The 26,527-nt window shown below is 42.2% G+C and overlaps 1 protein-coding gene across 1 annotated transcript; it reads right to left on the reverse strand.

Annotated features, from left to right (window-relative positions):
- Positions 1-19,813: 19,813 nt before the first annotated feature.
- LOC148024200 (17.4 kDa class I heat shock protein-like) lies at positions 19,814-20,863 on the reverse strand. Its single transcript, XM_087693670.1, has 2 exons — positions 20,536-20,863; positions 19,814-20,369 (listed from the first exon to the last, which is right to left on the reverse strand). The coding sequence occupies exons 1-2, from the start codon at positions 20,813-20,815 to the stop codon at positions 20,044-20,046; spliced, it is 606 nt and encodes a 201-aa protein (XP_087549796.1). The 5' UTR covers positions 20,816-20,863; the 3' UTR covers positions 19,814-20,043.
- Positions 20,864-26,527: the final 5,664 nt, after the last annotated feature.

A 26,527-nucleotide genomic window follows, 5' to 3' on the forward strand; every position in this document is an offset into this window, starting at 1 on the left:
TGAGCTTCTTTAGGAGACAATTCTGGGAGTCGTGGACTTCGACCAGCTTCAAAAATAGTTGGTGAAGGCATTGACGAAGAGCCACTTGGGGAACTTATTGTAGAGGATGCACCACCATGTGTTGTATCATTCCACATAAGGAGGTAGAGAATTGTGCTTGAGAATGTCCTCAGCGGGGGCACCAAAAATGAGGGCTGAAATGATGAACGGGTTGCCTCTTACCCATCCAACCTCCAATCCTCACTAAGAGAACTAAAGAGGGGCACCACCTAGCCAAAGGGAGGATGGGCTAGGACATCCCTTTTCTCAAAGAGAATCAAGAGAACCAAGACACAAATTTACAAGAGGGAATATATGTACTAGACACCATATTGGAATATAAGAGAGAGAAATGAGAGGAGAGGGAGACAAGAGGAGAAGAGGTAGAAGAAGCTTTCCATTATGCTACATGGAATGAGAAGATGAGAAGAGAAGGAGATAATAGGAGAAGAGGTAGAGGAAGCTTGCCATTATACTACATAATAAAAGAACTTACTCATAGCTTACCTCAAAGAGATGAGGATATTCTAGAATGCTCTCATGGACTTGTCATTGTCCTTCCCCCCTCTTCATTCTCCATGGGCTCTTTATATAGCCTCCATAAGGGATTAGATTAAGCTAATCTTCTTGATTAACATAATCCTAGATGATGTATGGCATCTTTGAAAATATGGAGAATAGTGGATGGGACAAGTCCCCACCTTGGTCATCATGCAAGAAGCCAAGGGTGGTGGTAGACAAAATAGAGAAATGGAGCTAGATTACAAGAGATGGGTGCCCAAAGCACATTATTATAATATATTTACAAGAAGGATAGAGTGGAAAGTTGGTGTGGTGATAGAGAGAAGAAAATTGCATGTAGCTAGCAGTCTGCGCCTTCGTAACTTCAAATCCATGAGGAATTTGAAAAAAGTTTCTTCTGCAACTTTGTAGACCAGGTCGAAACCAATCGGGTATCGTGGGAATTTTCTTGAAATTTGCTTTATCTTGGGAGTTATTGAGATTATAAAAAACGGCTTCTAAAAGTTGCTTTGACTTTAGTCCCCCATATGTATATAAATACATATAAGCATGTGACAAAAGGGGTCCATGCTTGTAAGCTTTTGTGTAAGATCCAAATGACACCATGATGTGGATATTGACTTGTGTGCTAGGGTGAGGTGTCCTCTAATGATGGTGATAGATTCCAAATCTTAGTGATGCAGACGGGGCCCATGTGTAGTTGGAGGCTAGTCCTTTGAAAAATCTATGCACTCACTCAACTCCTAGATGTAATCCATTTCCATCTTCACTAAGATAACCATCCCTTTTACCCTTTACATTGACATGCCTCCTAAGAAATTGTTCCCCCCATTTGCTAGAGTTATCATAATTGAGAAGCAATGTAGCATACCTAGTGCTTGAAGAGTAAACCCAAAGTGATATGGTAAGCTCTTGATAGGGGCTTTGGCCAAATTTTGTGGTAATAATCCGGGTTGTAAAAAACCCGGATCAATGGCAACAAATCCAGTGTATCATGCCAGGACTAAACACATTGAGGTACACTACCATTTTATCAGAGAGATGGTTCTTGCAGGGAAAGTAGACCTTATGCATGTAAAGATAGATGAGCAGGTTGCAGATATCTTTACCAAGTCTTTGGGTAAATATAAGTTCAGTGTTTTTTTACAGCTACTTGGTGTGTAGAGGCTATCTTGAGCTTGAGGGGGAGTGTTGAGACTTCAAGCTCGTGTGTGTAGACCGACAGAGTCTTAGCTGTGTCCAGCTGTATGAGCAAGTGTGGGACATTAAATAAGTTGGTGGATTAAGGCTATGTGTGAATGGCCTTACACACCTTAGAGTATTGTAATCACTTTAGTTATATGGGTAATTGAATATGAAGAAAATGAGTGGAGAGTATACGGCTCCTTTCGATGGCTCCAATCCTTCTATCTCTATCTCTCTCTCTCTCTCTTCTAACACTACTTACCCAATTACGAAGGCTATTACTCACTTTGAGGCTTATCCAAGGCACACAAGACAAAGTTGGGGATTAATGTCAGCCAATACAATTGATTCAATATTAGTTATGATGCATTAGCAAGCAAAGGGGAATTTTGACTTTCAGTAGATGCATGCATTCAAGAGGGATTGAACTAATGAAGCCCATGCAATATTTAACCTCTCCAACAAAGGCCCATTTTCTCCATCAAGCAAGCCCGGTTGGTTGGAGCACTCCATGGATGACGGCTTCAACATTAGAAGGCTTCCAATGATGATGAGGCCTCTAGTACTTGTTCCCGAGCTTGAATTTCAAGAAAGGAAAGCTTCAAATGAAGCTTTCATGGCTACCCACAAAACTCCCATGCATGATGTGTCAAGAATCATGTGGTGGAGGGACTTGCTCAAGATGCTACGCCGAACACACACAGAATGCATAAGGAGAAGCTCACTCAAGAGACACGAAGAGAGATGGAGGCCAAAATGCTTTCTTGGTGGTTTCTTCTTATTCTTCCACACACTTTACAATGTACACAAAGTATAGATAAGATACAACATAAAAGAAAGTGGCCTACTAAGTCAAACAATGCATAACCGACTATACTAGTCGACTGGAGCTATAACTATGCCGTTGTAAATAGGTGTAACAACCTGAATATAATAAGTAATGAGTCAATGGCCATGTGAGACTGATAATGATCTCTGACGTGCTAAGTGTAGACGTGTGGACCCATCTAACCAGGCGGTCCATCATCAATGTCCGCATGTGTTGAGCTTGTCATCTCAACACTCCCCCTCAAGCTCAACTGCATCTCTGCAACTCCAAGTAAGCTTCGAAACTTTTGAAGCTTCTCTGTACCCAATGCCTTCGTGAAGATGTCAGCTATCTGATCCTGTGTGCTGACATACACCAAGTCAATCTCACCTGCTAGTACCTTCTCTCTCACAAAGTGGTAATGCACCTCAATATGTTTTGTCCTGGCATGGAACACAGGGTTCCTAGCCAACTGTATACTGCTCATGTTGTCACAATAAATGACAACTGGACCTTCCATTAGCACATCCAAATCAGCCATTAACTTTTGTAGCCATACTACCTCACATGCTGCAATAGCAGCACCTCTATACTCAGCCTCTGTACTCGACAAAGCAATTGTAGATTGCTTTTTGCTGCTCCAAACAACTGTTGCACTACCAAGAGAGAACATGTATCCATTGGTAGATCTTCTATCAGACATACTACCAGCCCAATCTGCATCTGTGTATCCAAACACTTGTACATCTGTACTTGCCTCATAGAAAAGTCCATAATGTAATGTGGACTTCACATATCTCAATATGCATCTGACTGCATCCAAATGTGGCTTTCTAGGTACTTGCATAAACTGACTCACAAGACCAACAACGTAGCTCAAGTCTGGCCTTGTAATGGTCATGTAGATCAAACTCCCCACTATCCTCCTGAACATAGTAGGGTCTTCTATCTCATCCCCAACATCAGCACTCAACTTTACATTCTGCTCCAACGGGACTGAAAGTGGTTTGCATGCTGTCATACCATATTCGGACAACATATCCAAGCCATATTGCCTTTGGGACAGCCATATACCATCATCACATCTGATCACCTCAATTCCAAGGAAGTACCTTAGCTCACCTAAATCCTTCATCTCAAACTTCTTCTTCAAAAAATCCTTGACTTCAGCAATCCCACTATCACTATCACCTGTAATAATCAAGTCATCCACATAGATGACTATGATGACCAAACCTGCATCTCCCTTTCTCACATAAAGTGAGTGATCAGCATCAGAAACATAAAAGCCAATATTGACAAGATACTCTCTGATCTTGTCAGACCATGCTCTAGGTGCTTGCTTGAGCCCATAGAGTGCATTCTTCAACTTGCACACATACGTGGGATGCTCTAAATCTTCATAACCTGCTGGCTGATCCATATATACTTCTTCCTGTAAATCACCATGCAATAAGGCATTCTTCACATCCATTTGCTGCAACCTCCAACCTTTGGCTGCTGCCAAAGCAATCACACATCTGACAGTTGCCATCCTTGCAATTGGACTGAAGGTTTCTTCATAATCTATGCCATATGTCTGGGCATAGCCTTTTACAACCAGCCTAACTTTGTACCTACTAATAGAACCATCTGCATTTTGCTTAATCTTATAAACCCACTTACATCCAATAGCTTTCTTGCCCTTCAGCAATGATACTAGATCCCAAGTCTTATTGGCCTCTAATGCAGCCATCTCCTCATCCATTGCTGCATCCCAATGAGCATGACCAACAGCCTCCTCAAAACATGTGGGCTCAACATCCTCAACTAGTTTCACCATATAAGCATAATGGTGAGCTGCATAACCTTTAAAACCAAATCTTTTAATAGGGTATCTGACCGTGCTAGATATGCGTACCACTGGATCACTCAATGGAGTCTTTGCATTGACTCGTGCTCTTTGCACACCTAGAGTCCTCACTGAAGGAATGCCAAGCTCATCATCCAAGCTCTCTGAGCCACTGGAGTCTCCATCAAGAACTGCATCAATGCCATCTGACACTTTATTATTTCCTTTGTCTTTACCTGTAGTGCTACTAGATGCACCTGAAGATGTAGAGGTACTCCTTAGTCTCCCAGACCAAGGACTACTAGATGATGTCTCTGGTCCACTAAGAGTCCGTGATTCTTGCTTTTCAGCCTGCATATGAGTGTCATGATCATCATCATCATCCAATACATCACCACTAGATGCATACCAACTGCTCATTTCATCAAAGATAACATCCCTGCTCACTCTGAACTTACATGTGACAGGGTTATAACAGCGATACCCTTTCTGCTTTAAAGAGTATCCAATAAAGACACACTTTTCAGCCTTTGGATCCAGTTTCTTTCGCAACTCATCTGGCACATGAACATACGCAATGCAGCCAAACACTTTCAAGTGTGAGACATCAGGCTTCTTACCTGTAAAACATTCTTCGGGGGTCATACCATGAACTGCAGCTGTGGGAGTTCTGTTCATAATATAAATAGTAGTATGAACAGCCTCAGACAAAAAATGCTTAGGCATATTCTTTTCAGCCCCATCAAGGCACGTGTAACTTTTGCAATATGCCTGTTTTTCCTTTCTGCAACCCCATTTTGCTGTGGGGTATATCTGCATGTGAACTGTCTCTTTATCCCATGAGACCTCAGAAAATCACTAAACTCATTCGAGAGGTACTCTCCCCCTCCATCTGACCTCAAGCACTTTACTTTCAAGCCAGTTTCTCTTTCAACTGTAGCCTTGAACGTTCTAAAGTGCTCAAATTCTTCACTCTTTTCCTTCATAAAATATATCCACAGCTTTCTAGAGCAATCATCAATGAATGTGACAAAGTATGAACTGCCTCCAAGAGATACATTTTGTGCAGGTCCCCCAAATGTCTGTATGCACAACATCAAGGATATTTCTGCTTACATCTCTGTCATGTGAAAAGGATTGTCTTGCCTGCTTACCAAACTAACATGCTTCGCATACCTTATGAAATTCTGCAACTCTAAATGTAGGCAAACCTGTAACCAACCCTTTGGACTGCATTAATTTTAGCCTTTGTACATTTGCATGTCCAATGTGTTTGTGCCAAATTTCAATATCTGCAACAATACCTTTTCCTTTAGCATACATAGCAGCATTCATAGTAGGAATTCCAGCATCCAGAGTAAACATACGTCCAACTCTACTTCCCTTTGCTACCAACCTGCACTTGTCATTGAAGTCTTTTACAAAGCAGCCCTTTGCATTAAATCTGACTTGCAGCCCTTGCTCTACCATTTGACCGGTTGACACCAAGTTCTTTGTAATAGATGGCACATGTAATATATCTGAAAGACTCTTTGTCTTACCATCATGCAAGGACAAAGGAACTTTTCCAACATGTGAAATTGGGTGGCATGAATCATCACCCGTCTGCACATAACCTGGATTTTACAAATCCTGCATCTCTCCAAACCATTTTGCATGGCTGGTCATATGATTGGATGCACCTGAATCAACATACCAAACATCATCATGTGTTCCCTTTCCTGTAACAACATTCAACATATGCTGCATAACAAACAGACGTTCATTTTTTTCTTCATTCTGTCTTGAAGACGATGCATAGTTTCCTTGTTGTAACTTACCATTGCGAATATCATCTTTCTTAGCATAACATTGGGCTGCAATATGACCTGTTTTGCCACAGTAGTGACACACAATACCAGAGTTGTTAGAACCTCTAATCTGCCATCCACCTCTTCCTCTAAAGTTTCCCCTGCCTCTAAAATTACCATGACCTCCTGAAACCTGCATATCGCCAAATTGCTGTTTCAATCTGTTTTGTTGGTTGTCACTACCACATCCTGTACCATGGCCTCTTGAAGAGAACCTGCCACGTCCCCTTCCTGAAATGGAGTAGAAAGCTTGGACTTGTTCACCACTTTTTTCAGATGTCTCACTCTGCATGTTGATCTTTTCAGTGATCATAAGGGAGACCAACTCATCAAAATCTGGAAATGGCTTTCTGACATATACGAAAGTTACAAAAGACTTCCAAGCCTTTTCATTGTTAAGTCCCCCCAAGGTAGACGACATCAAATCATCATCATCGGGCATTGCATCAATCGTTGCCAAGGCATCTGCAATGCTCCTTACCTTTAGTGCATACTCATTGATAGACATCTTCCCTTTCTTCAATGTATTCAACTCTTGCTTGAGTTGAATCTTTCGTGCCTTTGTATTTCAAGTATGGTCCAAGCTGCATATGAATTCTCTGCATTTCTAATGTGTCCTAGTATATTATTGTCAATTAATGCAGACAACCAATACATGACCTTTTTATCTTTTGCATTCCATTCCTTCCGTGCCTTTGTCTCTTCTATAGTTGGAGGATCACTCACCTCCGGCTCCTTTTCTTCACCTGAAACAAACTCGTAGAGGCCTTTTCCAATAAGGAAGTTCGTGACACGGAACTTTCATGATGGGTAGTTGTTCTTGTTGAGCTTCTCAATGATGGGGCTTCCACTGTTCTCTGCCATTATCACAAAACTAATACCAAACAGCAAGCAAATCTTCTGCAACCTTTGACCTGTAGTGCACAGCAATACACCCAACAGTCTTTTTCACTGTCTGCTCAACAATACATGCAATCTGCAACCAGTTTGCAGATAAACCTTGTGTTTAATCGCTGATAAATACCTTTGAACTTACAGATCTGAAATCTGTAACATGTGCACCCACTTTCGGTCAATATAGTCGAAGTCACAGTGTACCTTGAAACTGTTGTCCGCAACCTTGCGGCTCTAAAACGGGGCCTGAAACGGCCTCAAATGCCCAAAATAACTGCGGGATAATCGTAAAGGGATTTTCTGCAGAATACACAACGCTCTTCACGCACACCAAATCTCACTGCAATCTGAGATTTTTGCTCGACCCTACTTCTGGTGCCTCCACAGGCACCATCCAAGAGAGAGAGTGGAAGAATGGGAGAGTTTCTTACCCATGGCTTGCTTACTTGGACCTTGCTTCTTCTCCTTCTCTTCAGCCTTCGAAATCAGCCTCTCTCAGTGGTGCGGCTCTAATACCATGTCAAGAATCACGTGGTGGAGGGACTTGCTCAAGATGCTGCGCCGAACACACACAGAATGCACAAGGAGAAGCTCACTCAAGAGACACGAAGAGAGATGGAGGCCAAAACTTTTTCTTGCTGGTTTCTTCTTCTTCTTCCACACACTTTACAATGTATACAAAGTATAGATAAGATACAACATAAAGGAAAGTGGCCTACTAAGTCAAACAATGCATAACCGACTACACTAGTCGACTGGAGCTATAACTATGCCAGTTGGTAAATAGGTGTAATAACCTGAATATAATAAGTAATGAGTCAGTGGCCAAGTGAGAGTCATAATGACCATCGACGTGCTAAGTGTAGACGTGTGGACCCATCTAACCATGCGGTTCATCATCAATGTCCGTATGTGTTGAGCTTGTCATCTCAACATGCTGAGCTCCATGTCTTCAATCTAGGTAGGGAAAGGCAAAAGGGGTTGAGGGATCTCCTCAAGGTTGGGCTTCCAGAGGTTGTGAGGTGAACTGAGGGTTGGGGTTGAGCTTCAATGGTTGTTCATAGTAGGGTACAACAACAAACTGAACCTTGCTAGTGTGGGAGTTCAAATAAGAGCAAGAAGGCCCAAACTTGGTCAAGAGGAGCTGGGGGGCTATCAATGCCATGGGGGAGGCATGAAAGGGCTGAGTTTGAGCTAGGAGAGGACAGGCAGAGCGAGGAACAATATTGCAAAATGCACCGCAATTTGTGGGCTATTCCCCTGGGCTCTCTTCCTGGTTGTGACCCTCCACAAGGGTACTGCCCTTGGTTAAGGGCAAGTGGGGAAGACTCCTGGGGCTTCAGTTTGGGCACTTCCATGGTTGCTCTGGGGGAAAGAAGGGTTTTTGTCTGCTATGTGGCTATGGTAGGGGCTGAACCAAAAAGTAGCTGAGATTTTTTTCCTCCTCTAACCCGTGAGACTCTAAACTTGGTCTGGAACCCTTACAATTTGCATGAAAAAGAGTGATGACCTGCTAGTTTAGCCATTTTACCTCCAGATATGTCTGAATCTCCAGCCATAGCTCATGCTTACTCCAAAAAGCTGAGGTTAATTGTAGTCCTTCTTATTGTACCTATATCTATAAGTTGAGTAACTAGGGTTTTTGGGATTTCAAAAGGAAAAAAGGGGAAAGAGGAAAAGGACCAAAGCCTAAAGCTCTGATACCACTTGTAATGAATGATGCTGAGAGGAGAAGAGCTGAAGAGAGAAAAAGAGAACAAAAAGAAGAGAAAAGAAGACTAGAAGAGGGAAGAGAAAGACAAAAAAGAGGAGAGAAGGAAGGAGGAAGCCATGAAAGTTGAAGATGAAGGTGAAGAGTATGTTCTTGATAATAACTGGTTGCCCTAATCTGGGACTCTTACACCTTATATACCTGGATTAGTGTGATTGAGTGTCTAACCCCTAGTTTTTATGTATCCCACTTGTTACAGATTGAGCCTCCTTATCTTGTGCTATCTCCCCTTTCACTATGCATCTAAATCAATTCCTTTCAAAACAAGTCATGTTAGAGTCACGAGAAACCTAGGAAATAAATGCTTAGATACTTCAAAACTCTTGATCATGGCATCACATATAAATCCAAAACTTCTTTGGTTGAAAATTGTAACTCAAATTGGTCAAGAGATACTAATTTCGATCATCGGAATTTAGAAAAATTTATCTTGATTCAAGAATTTTCTCTTAGAGTAGTAACAATTAACCAACAACGGTAGTTTCTTCAACCAAAGTAGATTAAAGGCAACTTGTTTTGCTACATATGAAGCTTTATAATTGAGGAGAATCCTAAGAGAAAGGCAATGGTGGGATGTAAGGTAGAAGCTATGGAGCATAAGAGGGTTAAGAGAGAAGAAGGCGAGAGTTATATGGGTACAAAATGCATGCTACCCTTATAACACTATATTAGAGAATTTGAAACTTTCCATGCACTTTGGGAACCCCCAATACCTTTATTATTTGACCATATGGGAAAATCTTGTCGTCTTACTTAAAGGTGGAGTCTATCCTAAATACTATATAAACTACCTTTCCTAATCCCACTTTCAAATATGGATCAATATTTTGCCACGTGGTCAAATATTTATCACTTATTGAAAATTAAGACTTTAAAAATTCCCAAATTCTCTAATATGATGTTTTATTCTTTCTTGTTTTTACTTATGTATTACTGTATAGTGTGTACATATACAAGGAGTACTTGCTTGGCTATAGACTAGTGGCCTTTATCCCAAAAAATCCTAGACACATGGAAATGCAAGATGAAGAGCCAATTCTACTAGAATGTGATAATCAAAGTTGCATTTTCAATTGTGCTAAAATGTGACAACCAAAGTTGCATTCCTGTTTTCAAAAATTCAATATTTTATACATGTTCCAATCATATATAAATTCAATAGTACTATGTGAATCAAGGATAAGATACTAGAGTTGGTCTACAATCCAAAAAAGAAGAATGAAGCAAATATTCTCACTAAAGCTCATACAAAGGATTTGCTTCAAGTTCATCTTTAAAGATGATATGTTGGGCCCAAGACATAGTTCACCTATGGATGGTTGGACATTGAGGAGGATGTTGGATATGTTCAATACCCCCACCCTTGACAAGTTCCACCAATGATCTATGGTGCCCAAAGCTGTAGTGCCCCCATATTTTTGAGAAGGTATGTGTGAGCCCAATATTCTTTGGTTAGGTCTTGACTTGCATATTAGATTATGTCTATTCAACCACATAGTAGAGAGGTGACTATTATGGGTCTAACCTTTTAGGTTAAATAGAGTAGTTAAGTTTATAGCAACTCAAGGCACACAATATGAAGTTGCAAGATGTAAAAGCTATCAAGGTTCTCTATTTTTTGTCATAGGGGGTCTAACGGATCTCATAGGAGGGGCTCAAGGTAGCACCCTTGATCTAAGGGTAAAGAAAATATTCTTTTGAATGTTCCTTGGTCAACTAGAAAGTTTATTGGGTATGACAGCTAGGCCAACCCAACCGTCACTACAAGATATAGACCTTATAGCGACGTTTGAAGCGACGAAAATACAAACAACAAAATTTTCCCCCGTCGTCGCAAAAAGCGTCGTTATTGACGATGCCATAGAACCGTCGCTATATGCGACGCATGTAGCGACGGTTACAGAGAATTTGCGACGCTTATAGCGATGCCAATAGCGACGCGAGCAGTAAATTTCCGACACAAATAGCGATGGTAACAGAGAAATTTTTTTTTTGTGGCAGGGCAGCAAGCTGCCCTGCTACATATAGCACTGTGTGCTGTATGAGAGCCATACAAAATAGTTTCTGCATTGCTACATACAAAGCGTTTGCAAACAAAAAGAATGTATACTGAAATCATAAAACTGATATATGAAATAAATACATGATCGCATAAAATGTGATTGGTACAATCATGAAACGATATTACTAATACATAGAAAATGTCTACATAGATCAGGCGACTAAAAACTAAAGGTGTGTGAGCTCTAAGGATCCAAGGGCGAGCTACAAATCCTCGTCCCCCGAAAGCTCGTCCCATTGCAAAGGAGCATCAAATGGATTCTGCAGAAAAAGAAACAACATATCAATCCACCATACAATAATGCATTCAAATATCTCATGGTAACTACGGACAAGAAAGATGAGTGACTTACAGGGCCGCCGCGTCTATACAATCGGTCGATCAATGCCCTGAGACCGTGCCTCTCTGCATATCGAGTCCCAAGGCCTTGCGGATCGCGATTTGTAATGGAGTGTTACAAAGAAAACAAAATGCTAACTGTTAGAAACATGATTGTCAGTACAAAGAATATCTCAAAAAAACAAATAAGCAAAACAAAAGAGAAACTTACAAAGTCCTCCAAATATGTCATGTGGCCGCCACTCCCAAGATGATGCACCGATCCAGCCTCGATTCGTGCCCTCGCCGCCTCCCGCTGCTGACTCCAACGTCCTGGTGAATCTGTAGCCTCCTCCCTCAGTCGGCGCCAGTCGTCTGCATCTAACCACTCGGGCTTTGGAGCCCCACTCTTGATTGCCTTGCGTGCGTCGGATTGTCTATGTGACATGTATGCACGTATGCAATCCATCATCCAGCCCGTAGAGAATCTATCTACTGCGGCTGGCACCGAGAACTCCTTGTGCAAGGATGCTACTATATAGTCCTTGCTCCCCTACGGTATGTTCCTCCAATGATCCAGGACGTTGTGCCGAAAAACTTGTTGGCACAACTCCCTCATGCGAGCCATCACCCTCCTCCCCTCATCATTCATGATGATGGCTCCTGACCTGCTATCCACTAGGTATCCATAACCCCTAGGAGTATGCCTAAGATGGGCCCTCTCCCATCTCCGTCCACGCTCCTGGGCATATCCAGGAGACCCCTGTACATCCGGTGTACCGATGGGGGTACCCTCTCCCAGAGTGCCACTCAAAGGGGTGCCACCAAAAGGAGTGCCACCAAAAGGCGTCCCATCTGCCGACGGCTTCACAAAAGCCGGAGTAACTGGAGTGGACGTCCCCACAGGTGTGACAAATCCTGGAGGTGACGCAGCTCCAGCTAAACGACAAGACGGAGACACCACGTCTGTGTCTCCACAGCAGCACCCCCCTGATCCTCCTGCAGTCGCAGTCCCTCCCTTTGGCCCAAGTCGCGAGCGTCGATATCGTCTGCTCGAAGCTGAAGCATCTGATCGCGCTGAAGCTGATTTAGCACAGCGCCCTGACAAAGAACGAGACAGCTCCTGATCTGCCATCTCTCTGAATCTCGCGAGCTGATCTGGAGACATGCGTGCCATCATGTCCTGAAACTCCTCATCGCTCATCCCTCGACTCATCCTGAAAATGTCGATACCTGCACAGATAAAAAATGATGTTAGAATAATCAATTTAAACTATACAAAGCACATTAATATAAATCATTTTTGAAAAATCCCTCTTAAAATGCATATCTTATCTACCTTTATGGAAGATCTAAACAACGAATTGAGTAATACAATTCTCCAAGAATGAAGTATTCTATGGTCCCATGTTAATCTCCTAACACAACTCTGCATACACTGGAAGGTCGATAGACATGTCACCACAAAAGAACGAGTCTGCCTCGTTCTCAAAAAATTCTACGACTTCTGTATTTCCATCATTGTTAGCCGATGCGGGCTCCAAGCTTGCGGTGGCCTCCACCCCTTGTAATATCGATCCCTCTATTTGCATATTTTCTTCATCTATGCCTGGAACATCGTTTTGATCATATACTCTCGCACCTCAAGGAGTTGAAGGTATAACATACCACCATTGAGGTTGTCCGGGGTTTGGATAGAAGATTACCTGTTCACAAACACTTACAAAACGAGTTCAAACCATTGTGACATAAACCATGTCGTATTACAATTAGCAAGCAAATGACTGTTTGTACCTGTTCACAATGGGCCGGTAACACAAAGGTGTCGCGCAAATCCGTCCATTTTTTTTCGGAATCTATTTCAAGAAATCCAAATGGACCTCGTCGAATTGTTGCTCTAGCTCCTCCAAGTACCACTTTGAACCACTGCACATCGAATAGTATCATGGAGAAGCTACGGTAATCCACCGTAATAATACTTTGCAAGTTTCCAAAATACTCCATCTCATCCGCAACCGTGTTCGGATCCGTTGCTCGTCGCCGGCTCTCTTGCTCAAACCTTGCCATGACACCACAGTCCATTGTGGAGCGCATTTTGTCAATATGCTCCACCCGAAAATGCCGTCCGCGCGACCACGCTGCACTATATATTTTGTACTGCACATTGAAACGCTCAAATTAGATGTAGCAAGAAAATTTAGATACGACACATTCTAAACCCCTCATTACCTTTGGACTACATCCCCTCGAGAACTCCCTCTCCCACTCCTCCATTGAGACCTCTGTCCCTTCGCTGGATGCTGCGGTCAAGGCTCCATGCAACCATTGTGTTGACATAAACCGCGGCATCTCCTCCATGCCTTTGGGATATCGAATCGGTCGGTGACGCGTACTGCGTCGGAATTCAGCTCGCGCTTCCTCTCGATCTTGCCTTGCAATCTGGTACTTGGCGAGCCATGTCTCCATGGAGGGATGTTGTAGTTGATAAGCACTATAGGCCACACACTGTAAGAAGCCGAGCGCAGACCGAATGGGTTCACACCATCCATGGCAAGACCGAGCCGAAGATTCCTTGGCTCTCGCGCAAAGCCTAGGAAGGTAGAGTCAATGTGGCTCCATGCGTGCGAATCCGCTGATATTCGTTGAACTCCATCCGTGGACCTATTTTGCACATGCCACGTTGTCAAGCTTGCCATGGCAGACGTGCGAAACATGTGGTTTATGCAGGGGATGAGCGGAAAGTGTCTGAGAACTTTTTGAGGGATGGTTTTCCCTTGCAAGTCCTGTCGATACCTATGAGCACCATACTTTGGACATGTCTCCATAGTCTCGTATTCATCTCGAAACAATATGCAGTCGTTGATACATGCATGGATGTTATTGTAGTACATGCCAAGCTTCCGTTAAACATGTCGTGCATCATCACGAGACTCATGCATGGTATTTGCAGGTGGCAATATATGATATTTCAATAACCTGAAAAAAATCATAACACACCTTGAAAAAACACAAATGTTTGCAATAATACTGTTTTAAAAAAAAACAATGAAGCCTGTGTGCAAGGTACCTGAATAACTCAGTCACACTCGTATCGCTCCAGCCGTATTTTGCTTGCACACTTAAGAGTGCAAGCAATGTCTTCAACCGAGATACTCGGCACCCATCATATAATGGTATGGATGCTTCCTCTCTAAGTGGGTCAGATGTCTCAACATCCATGGGAATCAATGCATCGATCATTGCCTCCATCTCAGGCTCCAAGATTGTAGGCAGGTCGAGAAGGTTGTCTGTCTCCTCTGGCATTGATGGTATAGATGGGCCTTGCGAGTGGTCGATTGGCTCCTGCAATCCATCCATCGCACGTCCACGAACTTTTCTAATTGGCCGTAAAGGGTGCACTCCCCCTTGGGTCGAGACATCACCCCCTTGGATAGAAAATTTGCCAACAAGACCCAATCTTATTGTGTATGGTTTTCAATTAGCTTGAGAATACAATGCATGATTAATATTAACTTCAAATTAGCGTTTGCTGAAAATCCGCAATCGCCTGATCAATGATCTCAGATTGAAACTCGCCAAATCATCGTACATGTTCTATAGACAATCGGCGTTTTCGTCTAATTGCCAACTTGCATTGAGAGCAAGGACATGGGACACGCTGATTAAGATACGTCTCGCGGTCTTGAACAATAAGACCTTCTTCGTTTTCCATCTTATCTATATTACAGCAAACGAGGCTTAAATGGATAGCTTTATGGAGATGTACGTCAAGTTGCAAGTTGACCATAAATCTTGCATTGTATATAGTAGTTGAGAGATATTCCGATGTTATATCTTGGCCTTGTATCATGCTCAAGGATTTGTTTGTCCCGGTAGATAATTATTTGTTATATCTTAGCTTTGAGTATAAGTAATCCATTTTAAAATTAATGCGCGCCATCTATGAAATTTAATAACTATAGTAATAAAATTTATTTCGATCAATTCTACTCATAGTCATAAGACCTGAGAGAAATTATCCTATACTCAATTTAAGGGTTTCTTCTTCTATAACAATACTTTTGGGTTCATTTTGATGAAGTACCTTAATGACCATTAGCTAGGGTATCATTTTCTTTTAGTCCTTCCGTTGACTAGTTGGCATGATTTCTAATTTGGCATGCCTATAAAGTTAATACAAAAACAATGAATTATGCATATCACAATTAGATCCCCTACTTGGACATTATGAAGGAATTGACCATTTTTAAGCCATCTTAAAGAGTTACCAATGTACGTGGCCCATGGCAAAGAATATTGCATACCATTATCAATAAGTCTATTATCTTAAATTTCCTTCCCCTCCCTCTCCCTCTCTTTCTCTCCCTCTCTCTCCCTCTCCCTCTCTTTCTCTCTTTCTCTCACCATCTCCCTCTCCCTCTCGTTCGCTTTCTCTCCCTCTCTCATTTCCTTCCCCTCCCTCTCCCTCTCCCTCTCTTTCTATTTTTCTCCCTCTCCCTCTCTATCTCTTTCTCTCTCATTTCCTAAACAAGCAAAAAATAAAGTGATTTAAACATCCTCCAAGCAAAAGGGAGAGGGAGAGATACAATGCACTCTCCCTCTCTTTCTCTTTCTATCCCTCTCTCATTTCCTTCCCCTCCCTCTCCCTCTCGCTCTCTTTCTCTCTCATTTCCTCTCCTAAACAAGCAAAAAATAAAGTGATTTAAACATTAAACAAGCAAAAGGGAGAGGGAGAGAGAGAATGCACTCTCTCTCCTTCTCCCTCTCTTTCTCTTTCTCTTTCTCTCCCTCTCTCATTTCCTCCCCCTCCCTCTCCCTCTCCCTCTCTTTCTCGTTCTCTTTTTCTTTCTCTCCCTCTCCCTCTCCCTCTCCCTCTCCCTCTCTTTCTCTCTTACTCTCTAATTTCCTTCCCCTCCCTCTCCCTCTCTCCTAAACAAGCAAAAAAGAAAGTGATTCAAACAGCAAACAACCAAACCCGTCGTGAGAGAGAGAATGCACACACTCTCTCTCACCCTCTCCCTCTCCCTCTCGTTCTCTTTCTCTCCCTCTCTCATTTCCTTCCCCTCCCTCTCCCTCTCCCTCTCTTTCTCTTTTTCTCCCTCTCCCTCTCTATCTCTCTTTCTCTCTCATTTCCTAAACAAGCAAAAAATAAAGTGATTTAAACATCCTCCAAGCAAAAGGGAGAGGGAGAGATACAATGCACTCTCCCTCTCTTTCTCTTTCTATCCCTCTCATTTCCTTCCCCTTCCTCTCCCTCTCGCTCTCTTTCTCTCTCATTTCCTCTCCTAAACAAGCAAAAAATAAAGTGATTTAAACATTAAACAAGCAAAAGGGAGAGGGAGAGAGAGAATGCACTCTCCCTCCTTCTCCCTCTCTTTCTCTTTCTCTTTCTCTCCCTCTCTCATTTCCTCCCCCTCCCTCTCCCTCTCCCTCTCCCTCTCTTTCTCTTTCTCTTTCTCTTTCTCTTTCTCTTTCTCTTTCTCTCCCTCTCCCTCTCTTTCTCTCTTACTCTCTCATTTACTTCCCCTCCCTCTCCCTCTCTCCTAAACAAGCAAAAAAGAAAGTGATTCAAACAACAAACAACCAAACCCGTCGTGAGAGAGAGAATGCACACACTCTCTCTCACCCTCTCCCTCTCGTTCTCTTTCTCTCCCTCTCTCATTTCCTTCCCCTCCCTCTCCCTCTCCCTCTCTTTCTCTTTTTCTCCCTCTCCCTCTCTATCTCTCTTTCTCTCTCATTTCCTAAACAAGCAAAAAATGAAGTGATTTAAACATCCTCCAAGCAAAAGGGAGAGGGATGTTGAGATATCGAGCTCCACTCGTGATATGCCAGGGTGACCGTTGTGCATTTATGTCACCGACTTGTCAGTTGCAGATGTGGTTGGTATACCGCCCATAAATAATAGCTACATGATAGCTATCCTTATCTACTCTAGTTCGTGGCTCAGTTAGTATGCCACCTTAGTTAGTTGAGTTTGGTTTGAGACCCATATATAGGGTTCTTCTATTTCTTTGTATTTGAGTTCTTTTGGCTTACACAACTAAGAAGAGGAAAACTGTTTTTCAGCCTCCACCTATGTGTGTATTCCCCCATTGTGCAAGCAAGAAAGCTACAAGTGAGACTCCTTTCTTCTCTCCCACAATCTTGACATGGTATCAGAGCCTTGTTCGTGGTAAGGAGCTCAAGAAAGCAAGCCAAGCTCGCGGTGTTCTGGTAAGAGGAGTAGTGTTGCTTTCATTTTCTGTTTTGGGAGCAGATCTCTGCAGGTAGCATAGCCGGAAAGTGCAGGAGTGCATTGTCTCAGGTTGAGACGCCCTTCACGGTGAAGCAAGAGGGCAGTATATACTCTCCCTCTCTTTCTCTTTCTATCCCTCTCTCATTTCCTTCCCCTCCCTCTCCCTCTCCCTCTCGCTCTCTTTCTCTCTCATTTCCTCTCCTAAACAAGCAAAAAGTAAAGTGATTTAAACATTAAATAAGCAAAAGGGAGAGGGAGAGAGAGAATGCACTCTTCCTCCTTCTCCCTCTCTTTCTCTTTCTCTTTCTCTCCCTCTCTCATTTCCTCCCCCTCCCCCTCCCTCTCCCTCTCCCTCTCCCTCTCCCTCTCTTTCTCTTTCTCTTTCTCTCCCTCTCCCTCTCTTTCTCTCTTACTCTCTCATTTCCTTCCCCTCCCTCTCCCTCTCTCCTAAACAAGCAAAAAAGAAAGTGATTCAAACAACAAACAACCAAACCCGTCGTGAGAGAGAGAATGCACACACTCTCTCTCACCCTCTCCCTCTCGTTCTCTTTCTCTCCCTCTCTCATTTCCTTCCCCTCCCTCTCCCTCTCCCTCTCTTTCTCTTTTTCTCCCTCTCCCTCTCTATCTCTCTTTCTCTCTCATTTCCTAAACAAGCAAAAAATGAAGTGATTTAAACATCCTCCAAGCAAAAGGGAGAGGGAGAGATACAATGCACTCTCCCTCTCTTTCTCTTTCTATCCCTCTCTCATTTCCTTCCCCTCCCTCCCCCTCTCGCTCTCTTTCTCTCTCATTTCCTCTCCTAAACAAGCAAAAAATAAAGTGATTTAAACATTAAACAAGCAAAAAGGAGAGGGAGAGAGAGAATGCACTCTCCCTCCTTCTCCCTCTCTTTCTCTTTCTCTCCCTCTCTTATTTCCTCCCCCTCCCTCTCCCTCTCCCTCTATTTCTCTTTCTCTCCCTCTCCCTCTCCCTCTCTTTCTCTCTTACTCTCTCGTTTCCTCTCCTAAACAAGCAAAAAAGAAAGTAATATAAACATTAAACAAGCAAAAGGGAGAGAGAGAGAATGCACTCTCCCTCTCCCTCTCCCTCTCTTTCTCTCCCTCTCTCTCCCTCTCCCTCTCCTTCTCTTTCATTTCCTCTTCTAAACAAGCAAAAGAGAACGATTTAAACCTTCAACAAGCAAAAGAAAGAGAGAGGGAGACTCACCAATGAGATATGGCGAGCGTGGGGCGGCTTCTCTTTGCAATGAGGGCTCCTCCTCTCCTTCGCGAACAACGGCGGTGGCGGCGGCGGCGGCAGCAAGTCTTCTTCCTCTTCTTCTCTCACAAAGCCTTCGCTCTCTCCCTCGCTCTCGCTCTCAAAAGTCGAAGCAAAAGAAATGAAAACGACGCTCGGGTTCCGGCCGCGCTTTTTTTCCTACGGCGTCGCTATTTGCGTTGCAAATAGCGATGCCAATAGCGACGCAAATAGCGACGCCAATAGCGACGCTGTCTTTATGGGGCTATAAAAGGGAGACCTTTTGAGAGCAATCATTATATATCTTTTGTGTAATCAAAGTTCTTCCAACTAGCCTTGAACTCTTTACCAAAAATTTATCCAAATCATCAATATCTACGTTTCACGATGGAAGTATACATGCGGACAAAGCCATCAATCGATTTGGAATTAAAGGAATTTTTGTGTTCTTTTTTTATTTGTTGTATACTCTTTAGTCCTTCAATTTTGTGGGCTACACCATGCAATCTTTACATAAAATGTTTTTTAAAGGAATCCCATTAAATTTTTGAAAACTATAGTATAACAATTGGGTAAATATGAACGTGTCAAGGAATCTATAATACCATAACATGTATCATTTTTGCTAAAAGAGGAAATAGTGATCCCAAACACTATGAAAAGAGCTTCTCGTCCTCTTCATGTAGTAAAAGCCACCTTGCGACCTCTCCATGATGCTTAATTATCTCTACCAGTTAATCAAATATAGTTCTAACACAAAGTTGATGCCTAACTTTATTTGATTTTAAACTTGCACTAAGCTTTCCTTTACCTCCCTTTTTTTACTTGTATTTGTACTTGGACTACGTTTGTTCTTCTTATCCATTTGTAATTCCTTTCTCTATGATGTGTTCCTCCCACATTATTTCTACATTGTTTACTATTTTTTGAAGTCTTTTAACTTTTGAGGAGTGCTATTGCCCAAAAAATTTACAAACAATTAATAATGGAATCAAGACCCCTCAAAGTCCTTAGAAAAAAACCCAACCCCATCAAATATCCCCGGAGAAAGCTAATATACTCTATCATTTCTATGGTGGCAAGAGGTCGATGGAGAAAACAAGATACGTTGAGATGGTTTATTCAAACTTTTATACTTTGCTCTCAAAAGGGACTATGTAGTAGACATCAATCACTGAGTCGGCCCCTCGATTATTTGCAGACATACAGATCAGGCAGCGGGGGCATTACTAGCTGGGACTATATAGTAGACATCACTTAGTCGGCCCCTCGATTATTTGCAGACATACAGATTAGGCAGCGGGGGCACTACTAGGCGCTGGGTTCGCTTCCTCGATCTGGATGTGCTTCACGTTGACACTGTTATCAATGTTGTTGTCTGATGGCTTGGGTTTGAGCTTCGGGACGTGGACCGTGAGCACCCCGTTCTCGAAGGCGCCCCGGATGCCATCCACCTCCACTCCACGCGGCAGTCGGAAGGCCCTCAGGAACCTGCCCCTCGATCTCTCCACCGCATGCCACGTGTCCGTCTCCTTCACTTCCTCCTCCACGCGTTCGCCGCTGATCCTCAGCGTGGAACGGTCCACCAGCTCCACCTTCACGTCCTCCTTCCGCACGCCTGCATGATTAGTACAGCTCATTATGATGCTAAGGGTCTGCGCACGATTAAGAAACAGCTAAGGGCGCCTGTTTAATCCAATCGAGCTGCACACATCTAGCTAGATCATGCGACGGATCACATGGAGATCTGATCTGATTATCATCTCGAGGAGAAGAATATTTACCGGGCAGATCTACGATGAACAAGTGCGCATCGTCAGTCTCCTTCCAGTCGAGCCGGGTATTGGCAACGGCAGTTGCATCTCTGGCAAAAGAGCTCAAAGCACTGCTGCTGCCGCTGCCGCCATCGCCATCGCCAATGTCCAGAAGCTGCCAGGCATTCAGGAACGGGCAGCCAGAGATCCAGAGAGCCATGAGTAGACTTGCAACAATAATTGAGCAATTAGCCGCTAACAAGCTGCCGCAGCTAGCTGCAGGTGACGATCGTGTATAACTAGCGAGCATTTAACACTAAAGTGTGTAATTTCAGACGAGCCGGAATCAGACGTTAATTAGTTCAGCTACTGCAACACTCTCTGCGGACGATGCGTGAGTATATATAATAAATAGATCGCAGTAGTGGGGTTGTTATGATGAAAATTTATTCGAATTACCAGTGGGTTCCGGGTGCCTTCAGCTCATTCTAGACTTCTCTCCTTTTGTTCTTTTCCTCTCTTTTTTCTCACATTTAGCTTTAGTCGTTGGATTGATGGCCTGTGGTTCTTTCGAGAAGGCTGGTGCACCCATTACATTTTTTAATACATTTTGGTCTTGCTCCCCTTACAGCCTATTAGAATGAACGATCAAAGGGCCTAACAGTGTGGATTCGCTGCCAATATCCCTCTCCATGTTATGTAAATCCTTCCACATGCCTAGGCTCTCATTACCATTCTAATATTTCCCTCCTTGTTACGCAAATTCCACATGGCTAAGCTCCCAATACCATTCTAATACATTTGCCCTTCTCAAGGACCTTGGCTAGATGCAGTCCTTTTAGTTGCTTAATAGCATTATGATATAATTATTGTTAAATTACAAATGCACTTAGTATGACTCAAACAATTGAGCTATGTAAAATTTTTTATATTTTAGATTTTATAAAACTTGAAAGCAATACATTCTTTACGTCACTCTATTGGCCCATCATTGTCACTCTTTTATGAACCCTTCATTTATAACTAGGGCTACTTCATAAAAACATCAAAATGTCCCAATGTTTTTTCTTGAAGCTTCATATGATATAAATAGTTTGACTATTAAAAAACATTATGAAACTTACTTGGAAAAAAAAGTTAAATTAGAGGACCATTAGATGACACTCTATTGGCCCCTTTACCCGAAAACTTACAAAGCCACACTAATCTGTTCATCCAAAACATGAAAGACCCCAAGACATTGCATTGCTTGCAAGGTACCTTGTCTCCAATAGCCTTCAAGCCTAATTGGTCAACTCCTTTCAAATGCTAAATCAACCCGTGATCTTTTGTGCAAAATATGGCAAGGCTAGAGTCTCATGATGTAAGGTTGCATCTGAGACAAATCCAATCACCAAGTCCTCTTTTAACTGAAAGACCCTAAAAAGCAAACCATGATTCCAATTAAGGATTCTACTGATAACAACAAAGAGCATCGTGCCTCAAAGTTAGCCTCATATTTTTTATTTTGATCCATGAATTTTAATATTCGTGATAAATGAATATGATACATAAATTCAATAAGGATAATCTATCTATCTATCTATTATCACAAGCTGTTGCATGCAGATACCACGTTGTCACACGGAATACGTGCGGGAGTTCGCGAAAGTCACTTGTTGAGCAAGAACGCTGTCAGAGCATTTGGGGTTGTCGAAAGTCTACCATAGGGATAAGAGATAATAGGGTGAAGGGAGATTCAGGGAGAGAAGTAGATGGAAAATAAGGGGTTTAAAGAAATAGAAGATGTAGAAGAATACTCATAGAGGTGAAGCCTGATGATTTATTTCTGTATCCTGAGAAGATAAATCTCTTGTACACAAAAAACGTGCATAAAACAATAGCTTCCTCTCTATTACGCACGCCACCAATCTGATGCTTCCGTTGGCTCTGAAAGGGGGATAAAATACTGCCACACTTGGTCAGAATGCTCCCATATCACTCCTTCTTCTTCTCCCAATTCGAAGTGTTGTTGGTTGCCTGTAAACATGCGATCGCGCGTCGCGTGATTTTGCAATCCTTCCGTTTGCATAACATCCCCCAAAAATGGCTAAAAGGTGCTTGCTTTGTTTTTTAAACATATCATCTTATTCTAGAAGTTGTCTACAACTTTTGGATATTTACAAGAAATAATATCCAAAATATCAAAAATATGCTAAACTTGTCCAAAAATCTAGTATTTTTGAACCATCCACACTATGGACACTAACACTAATGACTAATATAGCATTGGCTCTCTAGATCAATAAGAAAGTCGAATGACAATGCACTTTATATTTTTTCACATTGTGTGCACACTAGTGGCACGACGTCCACCCCCTCTTAACCTGCACATCCTCTGGCATGTGCGAAAGTCTTATGGATCTGTAGTGTCAAAAGAAGTATCCTCTGCCATGTCAATGTCTTCATCTTCTACCTCTTCTTCTTTCATATTATCATATTCATGCTGAGTATCCAACTCCTTCAATTCATATGTTGAAGACTCCCTACATTTAAAAAGCTTGATACATTTTCCAGCCACTGGAATCCTTAGAGCTATCCCATCCATCTCATTTAATGCATAGGTAGGATTGTAAAAGAAAAACCTTACAACATATGGACCAAACCATCACTTTGCCATCTTTTGACTGGCACTATGCTAATTTTCCAAGCTGCTGTCATAAACCAACACCTAGTCCCCTTCTCATATAGGTCATGGTCGAAGTCTATGTTGCTTGTCAAACCTCATCTTTTTCTTGATCCTTGTAGTCTTCAGCTTTTTCATGGCTATCTCAATGTCTTTAAGCCTTCTTTCTAACTATCTAATGCGTAGGACCAGCAACTCTTTTCTATTCAAACCCTCTTCCCATGATAGAACTCTCCAAGTAGCAATAGTCTCCTCAATAGGCATGATTGGCTATTTTCCATACATTAATTCAGCAAGCATACACCCTGTAACTGCACTATGAGTGGTCCTATTAGCCCCATAAAGCAAAGGGTAACATTCTTGGCCACTCTTTTATCTTGCCCTTGCATGACTTTGCTAATGCCTTAATGATAGGCTGATGACTTCTTTCACTTTTACCATTTGCTTCAGGATTGTAGGCTAACGTTAAAGCTAACTTGATACCCAGTCGTGAAAAGAAGTCACGAGCCTCATCTGCATCCAATTCTCCTCTATCATCAACTAATTTACCAACACAACCATACTTGCAAAAAAGACTTCTTCCAATAAGATGTGCAATTGCTTGAGTAGTCTTTCTACTAAGAGCTCGACCTTCCACTTGATTTGTTAAGTCTTCTCATGCAAGCACAAGATATCTCATATTCCATAAACTTGTAGGCATAGTAACCAAATCAACTACCCATTTGTAATGCATAGACAATGGATAAGTCGGTTGCAACCCATCCCTATGCTTTACCGTCGAATATATCTGACAGTCATTGCATGATTCCACGTAATGCTCCACATCTTGATACATGTTATACCACCAATACTTCTCTTTGATCTTGGAAAATGTGCCCCAAACTCCTCTCTATCCAATCCATAAAGTTTCATGAAGCTCCTATATCACGTGTTGTGAGAAGCCCTATCTCCCAATACACGTACTAGAGCTCCTCTCCTTTTCTTTGCATGCTTCAATAAATATCCATCTTTCAAGAAAAACCCATAATCTTTTCTTTTAATCCTTTTGAATTCAACTTCAGATCACTTAGTCTTTTTTGTCATGAGGTTGAGATATTGGCATATTTTCAGCCAATCATCCTCATACAACTCTTCCAAAAATTGTGTTCTCGCTGAAGCATAACACTAATGATTTCTATTTACTACCCATATCTTATTCATAGCTATAAGTTATTTTCTTACTGTTGAAATCCCTATTACAACAGTTCTATATGCAGTATAGGAGTTGCATATGTTGAGAAACATGCGGGATCTAGAGCATGGCAGTGAGTTATGGTGGATGGAAGGAGAAGTGTGGACTCATGATGGAGAAGACAAAGACACTGTTTGTTACACAAGTGAACTAGGTTCCAAGATTGAGACTTGGACTCATAAACACAATCTTGTGTATGTGGACAATGACATTGACACTTCACTGAAAAGAAAAGAGTACTATCATTGCATTAAGAAAAGGAAGCAAGTACAATGCTTTATAGGGAAGTAGGAAACTTCAGTAGGCACCACTGTGCATATGGGATAGGTTAGCTTGCATGTCCTTGTCCCTGAAGCTCCATACAAAGAGGCTTTTTAGTGAGTGTGATTGCTGAATCTCAACACCCCTCCTCAATCACAACTAGAAAGGCACAAAGTGTGTAGAGGCTGTAATGAGAACCACCTGCAAAGTGTGGGCACACCACAAACATGGTAAACACCAGAGGTTGTCGCAGAAAAGGCTAAGTGTGGGCACCAAAACATGATGGACATCCAGAGGCTGTAACAGGGGCCTCACAAAGTGTACAGGGACTGTAATGCCAAGTTACATGAGGAGTTTACAAAGCTTATGGCAGGAAGCATTAGGGCAAGGAAATACAAGGCTTTTAAAACAGTCTATCAGAGTAATGAGAGTAGAAGGACTGATGAGTCTTGTCCTTTCGATCCTGGTGGTCTTCATCTTCATCTTTTGGTCCATGGTCTTCTTCTTCTTTCACAGCAAGATAGGCCTTTTGGGACCTCTTCCTAGCATGACAGAACTTCTCAGTATGTTCAGTCCTTTTGCAGAAGTCACAGAAGAGCGGTTCCTTTTTACCTTTGTATCTGTTGTTTACATATAACATTTTTTCATCCTTTGAAGTGTTGGGCTCTTCTTTACTTTTAAGTTTCTTTTCTTCTTCTAACAGAGAGGCTTTAATATCAACAAGTTGAGGATCAGGCATATTGGTTAGAGTGGTTGATACATTATCATAGACAGGAGGCAAACTTTTTAACAAGACACCAATACAGACATCTTCATCCATTTTTAGCTTCATTCCTATAAGTTGAGTAAGCATGCTTTCCATGTAGTTCAGATGGGATGCCACGGATGTATGAGGCTTCATATCAAGTCAGAAAAATTCAATTAATAGACCATACTTAGACGACTTTGACTGTGCACCAAATAGGGTATCCAATTTATCCCAAGTGTCATGGGACGTGTCACAGGCATCCACATGATGGATGTAGCTGTCGTCCAATTCCAGTTTGATGATGGCTTGTGCCTTGTCATCATTCTTCTGCCAAGTAACTGCAAGGTCCGCATCTCGGGGTTTCTTCTCTTTACCAATTGTGATGGCCCAAATACCCTTCTTCATCAGGATGAGCTTGATGCGGGTTTGCCAAGTGTAGAACCCGACTCCTTTGAATCGAGCATTTGGAGAGTCTTTTCCCATGTTGAGGTTGCAAGATTAGTAGCAAATCAACACCAGAATTCTGAGATTTTATCAGTAGAAGAGCAGATTGCAATGTGTCAAGAGACATAGTTAATGACAGTGTGAAAACACACTATGTCAGTGTTGATGTTGAGCTTGATTCTTCTTGTTCGAGATCGTTTGGTTGTTCTTTAATCTTCTCAGGTCCTTCCCCTCCTTGATTTGATGCTGGGTCAATGGATTAGAGTGGTCTTTAGCTTGGTTTAGTGTCAGGAGTGAGAAAAATGAGAAAAAAAGAAGCTTGAGAGATTTTGGCTATGGCTGACAGTTTAGGGTTTCAGATAGGGGCTTGGTTTTTTGCAGATTGCAGGAGCTATGGTTGATCATTTCCAAATTTTTTTTAATGGAAATGAAGCTTACTTCAAGCTCTTCAAAAGCCCTATCCTCCTCGTCAAGATCATGGCCTGTATGGCACGCGCAAAGTGGACGAACATGCACGTCGCAGATTTGGATAGCGATGTCGAATGTCTGCAATGCCAGGGCTGTAGATCACCAATGTGGTCGATTGTTATGCCAGGAGGGAGTGCCCTAAGTAGAGGAAGATATATCTAGAATAAAGTTCATGAAGATATACTCTACAGAGAGAGATATGAAG

This window comes from Lygodium microphyllum, chromosome 15 (assembly GCF_053477565.2).
Source record: "Lygodium microphyllum isolate KBCC chromosome 15, Lygodium_microphyllum_v1.1.10, whole genome shotgun sequence".
NCBI lineage: Eukaryota > Viridiplantae > Streptophyta > Polypodiopsida > Schizaeales > Lygodiaceae > Lygodium > Lygodium microphyllum.